The 14667-nt window shown below is 34.8% G+C and overlaps 1 protein-coding gene across 1 annotated transcript in view; it reads right to left on the bottom strand.

Annotated features, from left to right (window-relative positions):
* Hr3 (nuclear hormone receptor 3 ROR-beta) overlaps positions 1 to 14204 on the bottom strand; it is a 103773-nt gene extending 89569 nt beyond the window's left edge. Inside the window, exon 1 of the mRNA XM_013321673.1 lies at positions 14107 to 14204. Within this exon, the coding sequence (XP_013177127.1) occupies positions 14107 to 14125 (19 nt within the window). The 5' untranslated portion in view covers positions 14126 to 14204. The remainder of the gene's footprint in view (positions 1 to 14106) is intronic.
* Positions 14205 to 14667: the final 463 nt, after the last annotated feature.

Genomic DNA, 14667 nt, shown 5'->3' with positions numbered 1-14667 from the left:
ATGCGTGTTCTTGATAGGTCCTGTCATTTACAAGTCAAAGGAATACAGCCATCGATAGCACACGCTACCTTCTCTTGTTTAGTTACGTCCGTTGTCAGTACCGATACAAATCTAAAGTCTAAAGCTAAAGGAAATTATTTGACATGGATTTCGTGTTACAAAATGTAACTAAAGCTATAATAAGCTAGAGTATGTAGCTCCAATTGAAATAAATAAAGAAACAATTGAAGATTTATATTCCTATTTATTATATTTTTAAATTTGGAATTCTTTAACAGTGCATTTCTGAAACCAAATGCTCTGTATAAAACATATCCGTATCCCTTGCATTATAGTTGACAAAATAGAGATAACAATATGTTTTAAACGGAGATTTTGTTTTCAGAAATCCACGGTTAAAGACCTAAATCCTTTAGAGATCGGTCCTTTAGAGTTTCTCTTTAAACTTAATGTTTATGAATGAAGAGAAAACCGAACGCGTTAAAGTAATCCGTGTATAGAGGCTTTAAGATCTGAAAATTATTTAAAGATAAGCTACATGTATGAGATGATATGTAAAGTAGGTTAGTCACCGGCGCGAGGTCGCAGCAGCATCGCTAACCCCTGACGATCGATGTAATTAGTCAATTATTCAGCTCAACTATTCCGATCATATCTTGCTGGAAATATATAAAAATAATACTGAAATGCTGAAAATTTTTCAAACTTAATGTTTATACGTAAAGAAATGTGCAAACACAGTCAGTATTACAAAAAAGTAACCATTAGTGGTAAATATGTATTGAAAGTATAGTAGTCACCCCCGACTCCGTCCGCGCGGAATTAAAAAATATATATAATTAGTAGCCTAAGTGTTCTTCCAGATTATGTATGCAAAATTTCAATGAAATCCGTTCAGCTGTTATGGAGATACCTTCAAAAAAACATCTATCCATCTAAACATTCACATTTAATATTAGTAAGAAGCAAGACTAGTAAGATTATTGTCTCAGCTTTTTCAATGAGAATGAGCGGGACAGCAATATATTTCTAAACACGTGTTTCTAAAGTGATAACCAATAGAGAAGCATCTACCATATATGTAATGCTAATAGTTAGAGCCATGACACGCTTCTAACAGCTAATCTTTAAATCGATTCAGCTCAGAGTAAATGGAGAAGAAAGGGCTTTACGATAATAGTATTAGTACGTAGAACTACTGCGTTCAATTTCATTCACTTTTATACAAAAGTAAACAATGAACTTTTAATTAGTTCAAGATTATTTCCATTTTACTTAAGTTTCATTTAAGTTTTAATGGATTGTAAACCGTTCCTACAATTGTAATTAAACTTGAGAAAATAATTTCGATAGTTCCTTTGTAAATAATTATATGTTTTAATTTAATAGAACAGAACTTCATACATTAAAAAAAATGTGTATATTAGAGGAAGTTTGAAAGTAGCGCCAGTGATCGAGAAATTTGAAAGTAGCGCCAGTGATCGAGAAATTGAGAAGTAAAAGATTAGCGTGGTTTGGACATGTTATGAGGAGGGATGATGATGATATAAGCAAAAAAGTAATGAGATTGAATGTGGATGGCTACAAGGTTAGAGGAAGACCAAAAAAAGTATGGAATGACTGTGTGAAAGAGGATATGCGTAAGAAGGGGGTAGACTCGGATATGACGGCTGATAGAGATGTATGGAGGAGTAGTACATGCTGTGCCGACCCTCGATAGGGATAAGGGCAGGTTGATGATGATGAGAACTTCATACATTAACCGTGGGTTTCTGAGTCCGAAGTCCCCGTTTAAAACATGATAAATCTGTTTTGTCAAAGATGATAGACAGGGAGAACGATTTGTTTTATATAGATTGCTGTCAGAAACCCATGGTAATAAATTATTTCGCATTTAAAGGCAATCAACGGTGCATTTCTGAAATTTTTAAAAAAATATCGTAATTCGAATAATTGCTAATCGCTCAGAACATTCATAACAGGCGAGTTTCGTACAGATTTATATTACTTACAACTATGGTATAACTCGATTCACTATATGTTACACTAACGTTTGCTTGCGACAATTTAAATCGCAATATAGAATATACTCGTACATTTTAAAAGCAAAGTATTGCTTTTGTGAATCCAAATTGCAGTATGTTACGTCAGTATTCTATTACAAACTTATTATTTCCTGTGCCTTTTAAAAAGTTACCATTAGCCAGTGATTTAGCTCCAACCTAAAGCCAAAATAGCTCTATCGTGTTGCAGTCTACTTATTTATAGCGCCATTAGCCTTAGACTACGTTACTGTCCTATTTTAAAAGCTAAGAGCTTGTATTGAACTATATTCGGAAGTAACTGTTAATCTGGTTGTTTGAAATGAAAAAAGGTCTTGACAGACGGATGGATAGATAAAAAGGTGACCCTATAAGGGTTCCGTTTTTTTCCTATGAGGTACGGAACCCTAAAATCAATAAAGTATATCATTACAATGCAAACTGTTACATTAACATTGTTCTTAAATCTATCTGAGTATGTTAATAAACATCTCTAAAACATTTAGTTATGCAATAGACTGTATATGTCTCCAAATACAGAATAATGGTGTGAATTTTGTTTTTACCTGAAGCCGTAGTGGTGGCCACAGTTGTTATCGATGCGGTGCTCGATGTCGACGTCTCGCTATTTGTGTTAGTAGCGTTGGACATCTCCACGATCCTATCAACTGCGATACGATTCCCTGGCAGGATACCGGAACTCTCCGCCGCGTCTTGACTAACTTCAGCCACTTCTACCTCCTCAACCCTTGGGCTTGGTGCTGTCTGGCTCAGGTCGTTAGCCACTATCACATTAACAGTCGTCAGCGATTCCATATCGGAGTTCTCGCCAGGGACCTGTGTGTTATCGATGTAAACAGCGGCCGACCGCGCCCCCAGCGTCTCCATTACACTCTCAGCTAACGATCGAGTTGACATTTCATCGATATCGATATCTTGTTTTATATCGATAATAATTTGGTGTCGCTTGGTACCACTGCCCGAGGGGCTCTGCACCTGGTGCACGCTGACCTGCGCCTCGGTGCCCGGCTGTGACATATGGTGCTGGATGACGTGTGTCAGCTGTCCCTCAAGCGTATTGTCACGGTTGCCCGCCATATTGCTTGTTCCCTCTTCTTATCACACTATATATAATTCGCTCTCAATATCGATACCGATGCACAACACTATAATATACTTTCCGCGAAGACACTCGAAGCGATCAGACTTATCAGTTTCAGTCAATTTAAATTAAATTATTACACAAGAGAAGCGCTAATATAAAGATAAATAGTCGCGGGATATCTTATACAAACTAATGAACACTGGGTATCACACTCCTTAGGGCATAGGGTATATATAATCCATTGAACACACTCCGCTGGTTACCGTCCTTTACTTCCGTATATCGTTTGTTTAGGCTGGCCACTGCAGGACTGCAACGCGCAGATGCATTGAAACTAGGTCAGGGGTCAACATCCTACCAAAAATGGTTTTTTGATATCGTACGTCGATTCTTTGTGCGTTTGGGTAAGCCGGAAATTCGTATGGCAGTGATCGTTCCGTTAGAGGCTCGGCTTGTCTCACATGGTCGTTGTATCGCGAGGCGTCGCCACAGGCCGCGGTGTTATTTGTTGTTGTGTTTGGAAGGCTGTGCGCGCTAGAGACACATTGACACGGTGTCCTATATTTTGAGAACGCGGACCGGTGAGGCGGCGGGTAGCCGTCGTAGCCACTGCAAAGCCTACGAAAGCGTAGCGCTACGCCGCCGCGCAACGTAGGCTCGACGTAGTACACTTCCGTGAATTTGTCTCGAGATTATTCTTAAGATTTTTACATTGTTCTAATTTAACTTATATACATAGGTAAGTATTATTTTGTTTAAAATAAAAATGAGTAAGAAATACCGTAATCATAAAACTTTTTCTTTTTGACAATACATTCAATAATACTTATATGAAATAAATATCTAGACTAGTCTTATAAAAGAAAGAAAAAGAGCATAAATTCAAAACATTTTTGACAATACAAGAAGTAAAATAAGTTAAGATGTTTGTACTTATGGTCAGTTAATTATGCTTTTCAACTTTAAAAAAATGTTTAAAACTTCACTATTATTTATATTTCTTTACAATATAAACTCAAACTAACACAATGGTAAGTATTCTTATTAGTTTTGGATGAAGTATTCTTTTATCCCGAGATATCTCTGGAAAAAGTCATACCGTGTGAGCCATTTCACATTCGGCGGCACGTGCCCACGCATGCGCACTCTACTTATATCCTTCATCTCCCTCTAACCCTCTACCTCTGTCCCTCTTCGTACGCTTCGATCGTTTCACAATGACGAAAAAGCATATAATCGAATTTATGTTGGTCCCCGGGCCGGTACGTACCGTTGGCAAAAACGCACGCCTTTTTCACGGACGGCCTTGGACTAATTTCTGGAAGGCGAGCCTCTTCACGCTGGGCTACATTCAGGATATATGTCATCCGACTCTTTTCATAGTTTTTTGGGCTAAACTTTAACACTGCTCTCGTTTCTTTCATACTTTCGCAATGGGTTGTGTATTTAGTGCAGTAGACGTGCTAGAAAACTTTGCGATTTGAATACGATTACATTTGAAAATGACGTGCAAAAATATTTCTTGTTCAAAAGTTAATTATATTATTAATATTTTTTGTTATTTTGTAAATAGAAAAAATAAAATAGAAAGAAAAAAAAATTATTTAGTGTGATTAGGAATAAAAAAATTAAATCATGTCTTCATAAGCTCATAAATGACCCTCCGCGGGGCTCGGAGCATACCCAAATTAGAAGTGACTAGGCCATAGTCAATCACGATGGCCCTGTACGGGCTGTTTTAACTTCTTCAGCGATATGTACCGGTTATATTACGTTCAAACGTCGGGTAAATGTAACATCGTAAATACAGAAATCGAAAAAACATTACTACATGGCGGGGAGCAAACCAGGTCGTGTCAATTTTGGACCGAAATACGGTCATGTGCTTAAAAACTATACCACCGAATGGAATGATAGATACCGTTAATTTCTTGGGCAATCAAATCATCAGATTACCTAGATGACCTAGTGATGACCTAATTTAAAAAAAATAAACTGTAATATTAAAATTTGATTTGTGCCAAAGTATAACTTGTCATGAGTGACTATATTCCCTATGAATTTGAGATAAATAAATATAAATATAACATTTTTAGTATTATAAAAAAACATTTTTTCTGCTAACCGTACCCGAATTTTCATTACGTAACACGAGGTATGATCTAACGTTCCCCCAAATAAGGAAACCCCGTGTAAACAACACCTAAGTCAATAACTTTCTCCTCCACGCACAGTTAAAAATGTAATGAGTGTCACTATGGAAATGAACCCTCTTTAAAACATGTATTGTATTATATTAAAACTATTGTTCATTTAATTTTAATTAATATACTTTTAAAAAACCTCTTTCCTTTAAACTTTAAAGAATGTTAAATTACAACTTTTCAGAGACATGAATCGCTAAATAAATCAAATATAAATTTTCCTAACTCTAATTTTTCAATTCCGCGTATACATTTACATCCCCTATTCCAAACCCTTCGTGTTTCATTTTTGTGACAATAGCAGTCACAAACAACCCTCGGTTAAAAGCCCCGAACAAGATTTTTCAAAACTGTTCCATTGGTGGCTTTAGAATGTCAGATTTGTATATTTGCGATATGCCGATTTATGTTATACTAGCTATCGCCCGTTACTTCGTCTTCGCGGTAAAAAAAAACTTTATTAGTAGCCTATTTATTTTTCCAGACTATGTTCTACATCCATGCCGAGTTTCAACGAAATCCATGCAGCCATTCCGCCGATATCTTTAAAGAAGCATCTATCCTTCCATCCATCCATTCGCATTTATAATATTAGTAAGTCTTTTTTTCTGTAAGAATATTTTTATAAACGATTCTACAATACGAAATGCAATGAAATTGTTATTATAATTCCGACATGTAAAAGCACTAGTGAACTAATAGCCGATTGTGAGAAGTCACACAACTAGATTTTACTACAGCATACCACGGAAACTACAACATAATACGGAGAAAGAATAATATCGAACGTATTTATAAAATAGGGAAAATCTTTTGTATTATATATTTTTTAAACCATATTAAAGTTGTCTATATTACAATTTTTTGATATTAATTTCTTCTTGTATTATTAACACAGATTAGAATATCAAGTCATGTTTTAATCAATGATAAATTACGTCGGAAAATTTCATATCTAAATACAAAATTCTCGTGTCATAATTTTAGTTACCATTCTCCTCCAAAAGGGCTTGACCGATATTTATGAAATTTTAAATGCATATTCAATAGGTCTGAAAATCGGCTACTATCTATTTTTTAATCCCTCGCGGACGATATCGCGGGCGACGGCTAGTAATTTATAAAATGAAAACTAAGAACAAAATCTGTAAACATATGACCATTGCTGTAGGTAGACTAAAATCCTAAGGAACCTTTTTCATTTTAGAGTTTACATTTAAAAGAGGTGGGGAAAGGAAGGTGACTAGCCGTCTACGATGTAGTACATAGTAGAGAAGTAGAGACAGGTGTTCGGTCGCAGTGGGCGGGACGCGGGACACTACGCTATGCGGTGTTTCCCAAGGACGGCTACTACGCCTAACAACCTGACTCGCCCGAAACGTACAAATCTGTACAAAAATCGATTTGAGTATGTTTGTTTTGTGTTCAATCACTGGAGGGATTTTAACAATTTTTTTTTGAGTGATTTTTTTCTTATGTCCTATGTAACATAAATTAGAACTATTGTAGATTCCTCTTACATCCTTCTTCCTTCTTCCACCTTCCACCAACACCTGGAAAGGACGACTAAGCATTGACCATTCTGGGGACGCTCGAAGGGATTTTTGACTACAAAATCTTATCTTACTTATATAACGGATCTCAATGAGATTTTACTTATTCATGAAGAACTCGCTGAAATTTCGCACGTATGTAAAACATAGTCTGGAAGAACACAAAGGCTACTATAATAATTTAAATGCTTTTTTAATTTTCCGCGAACGGAGTCGCGGGCGACAGCTAGTATCTACATAAATGACTGAAACTGAACTCAAACTGAAAAAAAACTAAGTCAAGTGATCTTAATTCGTTATGAAAAGAATTTATGGTAAATTTCGCAATTAACTATGTCTTAAGTCGGCAATGTTACAAAATTGCAATTTGAACTTCTAAGGAAAATAATCTAAGAAGTTGGAAGAAAAGTTTGATAAGTTACCTGTATTTGTACCGCCTCCTCTCGAGTAAAAGTTTTATACTTTTTAATGGTATTATTAAAAAAACGTGCAATCGCTCTCAATCGAGTTACGTGATAAAGAAGAAACTTATAGCCGGAGTTTAGCCAGTTAGTTAAGTTAGGTATTATTTTTTAACCAAAAGTTTTACTAAGTTTAATTTTATTTAACTAGAACTATTATATTATGCAATACTAAAAAAGCAAATCAACTAACCAAATCAGAAATACATACAAAACTTCTAGACTATGAGCATTTCAATCGGGTTTTTTTCTACATCCCTTACTAATGTACCTTTCCAAATTATAATAATTCCATATTTTTCGGCAATATGGCAAAGATTTTTGTATTACTGGTCAGCCCATAACTGATCTTAGGGTTGATTTATCAAGAAACCTGTGGATCTGTTAGTAATAAATATATAATACTCTACATAACATTTATATTAAGAAGCGATATTTAAAAAAAAAACGAAAAATTGCGGAACACTGTAAATAAATTGTATAGTCGTAAAAACATTATTTTTGGTTTATAAAACTAGATCTGACTAGGTTATAAACCTAGACTAGGCAATAAATCTAGACTAGACTATAAATTAAAAGAGTCACGTGTGACACACCTGCGCACGGAGGCCTCAGTCAACATGATCGGACGTGACATAAGTCAGCGTCCCCTGTTATCCAATAGCGGTACTAAATTGCAAATTTAAAAGTAAAACCACCTGCGCTCACGTGCGGCTAACGGGAGAGAGATACCAAGACCGCCGAACTGCGTGCGTTGACCCCCGAACACCGAACAGAATGCGTGTCCGTTGCGCAATCATATCCGAATGTTCTGTCATCGTTACTAGGGCTGTCAACGTGGATTAGATACAAGAAAATTATGTATTTTTTTTATAATTCTATAATGAATTGCATATCACTTAAAATCTACAGATAAAATTTTCAATACATTTGAATTCATAAAATTATGAATATATTTTATACTAATGTTTTGATTTTAACATGTTTAGAATTTTTTTTAAACCCAGTAAAAAATAATTAAAATCAATTACTGACAAAAAAAACAATCAAGACTTCGAAAATGTGTTAGATGTGAATAATGTCATTATTTTATTTAAATCTAATATTTAGTCTGAATCTATTAAAATTTTTAACGTTGACAGCCCTAACCATTACGGTTCTTTCAAGTATCAAACTGTCACGTAGATTTGCTCGTGGCGCGAATTTTAAAAATGGAACTGTTTTTTTTCTTTCTTTTTAAATAGGTCAGCATTTATATGTGGGTAGTGTTTGCGTTTTACGTCGTTTATGCTTACGGTTTCTGAAGAGACAGCTAGGTCACCGTTGAAACCTAGGCTATCTAGGTAACCTTACGCAAGGTTATATTGTCGTAAATAGTATGAGTGTAGCTCAAATGATTCAGATTTTCTATTTACATTCTTAGATTTTACATTCACGTATTTCTTCAATCACTACATTTTATAGCCGGCAATTTTTTTCATTTAATTAGGCTATTATTCAATGGCTTTCTACGGTACATCAATATGTCAAATTAACTTGATTAAAACATTTTAGCCAATAAGAAGAGAGTTTAAAAAAATGGCAAAGGAAATGGGCTATCTCTAAGTAATAAAGAAGTGCTTAAAGGTATAAAAATTAATTGCGTTCCCACACTCAATAAAACATGTATTACTACAAACATAACGGAATAGAGCGTAGAGTTTTAAGAAATAAAAACTCTAGTCTCTAGTCGCGAACCGGTCGGGGTGAACGAACTCTTTCGGCACGTAATTCTATAACCGATCCATTAATAAATATCGTGGATTGATTGAAATATGGAAATGAATACGATGATTTAATGATGATACCGCTAAACTAATATGCATTATAATTTGTTGATTTTAAGCCTAAAGTTATTTTATATCTGCAATTCTGCAAATGCTTTGACAGTGGTAAAGCCCGCTTTAACATCTTCGCACGAATTGGCCCGGCTCGCCCGGTGAAATACCACGACCACACAGAAGAGAGGCGTGAAGTGGAAGCAATTCCGCGTTTCGTCTGATGAGTGTGCGTGCCGGAGGCCTAATTTAGTCCTCTTTCACTTACCACCCTTTTTCTTATAAGGAAAGGATGTGAAGTGGAAGTGGACTTTCCGGATTAGAGGATGCATGGGAAGGGAAAATATTTTCTTTCTGTGCATCCTCTCCTCCGTCGATTTAAGGCAACGCGTATGCAATTGCGTATGTCTATGGGCAACGGTGGCTTCGCTATTTCAGCGATTCCAGGTGACCGCTCGCTCGTTTGCCACCATATGATATAAAAAAAAATGCTCAAAGAAAATCTGTATTCGTTTCTTCGTTGTTCACTTGATAGTTACACTTTTCTGAACTCTACCTTATTCTATACGAACTTAGGATAGTCTTTGGAAAACTTATATAAACAACAATTATGTTTTTTTATTCAACAATATCTCGTTTAGTGCATATTTAAAGAACCAGATGTGTAAAGCATGGCGCTTTTAACTACTGTATTTTTAACGTTGGATTTTCAATACTGGAGCACCCTGTACGTGAAAAGAAGGGATAACTGAATTTGTACGGATATATCGGAAGTGGAAACTCAGGCTATAATTATTTTATTCTACAAATTTAAGATGATGATGATGATATAAGCAAAAAAGAAATGAGATTGAATGTGGATGGCTACAAGGTTAGGGGAAGATCAAAAAAGTATGGAATGACTGTGTAGTCATACCAATGCAAAGAATACGGTTTTCGAAAATAGTCGAATCTCGCCATTCGACTATTGTCATAAACCATATCCTAGCAAAATAAATATACGAAACATAAAGTTCTAAGTAATTTGAGGAGTAGAAGATTAGCGTGGTTTGGACATTTTATGCGGAGGGATGATGATGATATAAGCAAAAGTAATGAGATTGAATGTCGATGGCTACAAAGGTAGAGGAAGACCAAAAAAGTATGGAATGACTGTGTGAAAGAGGATATGCGTAGACTCGGATATGACGGCTGATAGAGATGTTTGGAGGAGTAGTACATACTGTGACGACTCTCGATAGGGATATAGCAGGTTGATGATGATGATGATGATGATGATTTTATTCTACAAATTTGATCCATATTATAAATTGTAAATCTTTTTTTATTATCTAATAATTAAAATCATAATTAACGGTAAATAAATAATAGCGAGAAAATGTTTTATTTTGTGCTAGTTTGTTTAAAAATATCAGTCAATGACCGCACAACGAAAATTAATAATTATAAAACAAGTGTGTAACTATTGTGTCTAGACATTTTCATGTTCTTTTGTTTAATTACTGAGATTTTTAATGACACTAATAGTTTCTTAGAATTTTATTAAGAATTCCTTAAAATTGCATTTCATTTTAATGATAAATATATGAATAATTGCTTTGATTTTATCACTAGTTCTAAGTTTTCAAATAATTATACAAAGTTCCAGTAATCTATACATTATTAATAGTTTTTTAAATGGTAAAAACATCATAAGCTTTGTCATCATCATCAGCTCACTATAGCTCCCCACCGAGGGGCTCGGAGCCTACCCTATGTTAGGGGTGACTAGGCCATAGTTAACCACGCTGGCCAAGTGCGGATTGGTTGACTTCACACATATCTTTGAATTTCTTCTCAGATATGTGCAGGTTACATCACGATGTTTTCCTTCACCGTAAGAATGTCGGATAAATGTACATATGTAAATCGGAAATCGAAAAACACAATGGTACATGGCGGGATTCGAACCCCAAACTTGCAGATTGCAGGTCAACTGCTTGACTTATGTGCATAAGCTTTATATTGTGAGATAAAGATTCGTGAAGAAGTTTGATAGTTACTAAATATTACAACTACTGAAAATAAATTAATTACTAGAAAACATTTATTTATTTTATTATTTTGATTCCTAAAGCAACTTTTCCTATTTTAATGATACCATTTTCATATTATCAAGCGATAATTTAATTTGACAAAGGGGTATTTAATCAATCTTTTGATTTGATGGAAATCAATATCTCATTGACATTGGCACGTGTATGCATCTTTTTTGTACATGTTCTTGGCTGGCGGTCCCACGGCATGGCATTGCGGAGTCTCGGATCGCGTCCACATAACGGCGGCGCGCACAGTTACACTGTATGTGGGTGAGGCTAACTGCGCGCACCGTTAGCGACGTCACGTCACTACAGTGATGTGACACGACAACTATCGATTAAATTTTATCGATACTTGTAAAAAGCCGAACAGACTGATATCTTATGACATTCTAGAGAATAAAACAAACACAATCACACTTCAAAATTGGCCAAGCCTACGACTAAGATATGTAAGATATAATACCCCGCGAAATATGGAACCTTCGCAGGCTAGACTAGACTCTAATCTGTTTCACTAAGAAACAAATCTTTAAAGAAATCATTAGTCACAATAACTAATTGATTATCTTGTGTTAAACATTTGAAAATCAATTCTTTGCAAATTTAACTGATTTATCGACAACAAGATATATCGATATCGTGTCTATCGATAAAAACAACACTGTCACATCATTGGCCGTGTACCGTACGATGCTACGTCACGAAGAAAGGGACTGTAGCAACGGTACCGAGGGCCTTGCGGCGCGATCGCAGAACTGTCGCTTTTCTATCGTCCGGCCCCTGACTGCTGCGAAGAAATAACTTAAGTCTCTATTGAACGGTAGTTACTCTGCTAAGCGTGCCTACTAACTGATCGAGTATACATTATTATTGTAAACTAGCTGTCGCCCACGACTCCGTTCGCGTGGAATTAAAAAAAAACATAATTAATCAATAAATTTCAAATTAACTTTACGTTTTATTTAGAAAACTTTTATATGGTAAAAAGAAAAGGGCTGTTTTTAGGGTTTTTTCGGTAATTATTTGAAATATTCTCACCTTCTATACAAAGATGAGATAAATCTGTACAACCGTTCTCGAGTTTCAGCGAGACTAACGAACAGCATTGATTTATACAGAAGATAATATTAGAATCACACTTTACGTTGGTTCGAAATTATTATTTCAATCTAAGTGATATTTATGTCGAAATGCATATAATTTACTTATTAAATTTGCCTTCAACATATCCCATTCAGAAATAAACACTAACAATTACTTGAGGTTACGTTTACCTGTGTTATTATTGGCGCGTATTTTTTTTTTATATCTCAGTATGCATTAGGAAAAGACATATTCTCACCTCAACCACATTTTCACGGATAATTAAACAATTTCTGTCAACCCCAATTTCTTTAAATAAATTATCTCATATTTTTAGACTTCGAACTGCGGCGAGCGTAGGTTGACTATTATCTATAGCTATTATATATAGGCTGTAACTTAAGATAGGCTTCGAGCTCTTCAGTTGGGACGTTTATTGAACTGATGATGATTTTTAACCGCCATTTTTATGTAGTAGTGTACTCTACTCCCCTACGTAGTATATAAGTATCCTATAAATACGTCGAATATACTTGTCGTAAAGTTTTAATAGTGCGTTTATAATTATAAATTAACGTTATATATAGTTAGTTTTTTAAATTTATTATATAATACAATAAACCTTCACGTTAATACCAATGACTTCCCTTAAATGTAATGTGATTTGATAGGTTTAAAGTTTGTATATTGAATATTTAGAAAGTTAATTAGCAGATTAATTAACAGATCTCTTGTATTGTCATCTCTTACAATCTCGTTGAACAAACAGAGACAACAATATGTATAAACACAAGTTTCATTACAGTGGAGACCCACAATTCATTTATTCACAACTCATATCAAATACTTAAATGTTTTATGTCTTTTGTACGTAACAAGCATCGTTGTAAGATCTTATTCATGCACCTCTTACTTTATAGCGTTTATGGTGTCAATGACCTTGGATTTGGCAAAATTTAACAACGGTTTTTTACAGGTACGTCTTTAACGCGGCAAATTTTAACAAGTAGTTTAGTATAGGAATAAATTAATTGTTCGTATCATCTGCATGACAAATCTTATGTGATAATAATATCACATTTCGGTATAGTTTATTTTTTAAATAATTGTAAAAAAAATTAAATTATAATTTGGTCAGATTTCCCGTTACTAAATTCAATTAAGTACAGATTTCAATGAAAACCTTTAGAATTATAACTTTTTAATCATATAAAATTGAGGTACTAACAAAGTAAGTAAGCCTGTCTTTATAGTTACTAGTCAAACGTAGGTTCAATATTCGATTCCAAGCTAACTCCCATACTATTTGATAATTAGAGAGCTTAGAAAAGTTATAGCATCTTAGCCTTGTAAAATAAGTACGTAATTAATTATAATACGTTTGTAGGGGCAAAACACGTTTAAATTTTATGTATCGAATATTGCAGCTAAATAATGTTTGATATTAATTATATCAAAAACGCCGTTAAAAAGTTGCAGGTTATTGTAATCTTAAGAATGCATTAAATCGGCAAAATAATGTATAAACATGATTGAAAGTGATACATGTCTGATTTGGTATTGTTTGGCGCCAGATGCTATATGAAATTCAAATTATAACTCTTCTTAGTCATGCCGATCCTTCCGTCAACAATACGTTGACCTTTTGACTCATACCATTCGCAATAACTTAGTAAAGGCGCGATATATTCTTTAAAAAAATACTTAACATCTCATTCAAGCACAAATAAATTCAAATAATATTAAAATATCCCACTTACCTCGTATTGTACTCGGCATTTTGCCAGTCAAATCCTTAACAAAATAAAATAAAACAAGAATGCAAATAGCACGCGTTATACACTGCAATTTAATTATCCAAACTCCGTCATGTCTTTGACATAGCTTTTAAAACACACGTACAAAGACAGCACAACACGAACACTTTATCAAAATAGGTATTTGCTTAGAACTTAGCTGTCAATTGCAATTGTCAAAGTTCCCGCGCTTTCGAAAGCCGCTCGTATACGTCCTAGTGAGGTGGTGTGGCGGCAGATTGTGCTTTTTTCGTTCCGTCGACGCGCGCTGCGGACTACGGTTAACTGTAATTTTTTTTTCGTGATGCGAAGAGTGGTAACGGTGTTGCCGGTTCTTCCAACCGGTGGATCTTCGGATGGAGGAACGATGGATGTCTGTTCAATTCGATGAACCCAAGACTAATACTGTTTGCAGCAGCCGAAATTGAGCAATGGTACAGAACGATTTCTCGTAAAATCCTAGCTGTTTGATGATAGAATATGAAAAGAATCAAGTCATTTTTGTTATTCGTTAATCTACTAGTT

Source organism: Papilio xuthus, unplaced genomic scaffold (genome assembly GCF_000836235.2).
Source record: "Papilio xuthus unplaced genomic scaffold, Pxut_1.1 DF825946.1, whole genome shotgun sequence".
Taxonomy (NCBI): domain Eukaryota; kingdom Metazoa; phylum Arthropoda; class Insecta; order Lepidoptera; family Papilionidae; genus Papilio; species Papilio xuthus.
Note: the sequence above shows the minus strand (reverse complement) of the source record. Positions and strands in the feature narration are given on the sequence as shown.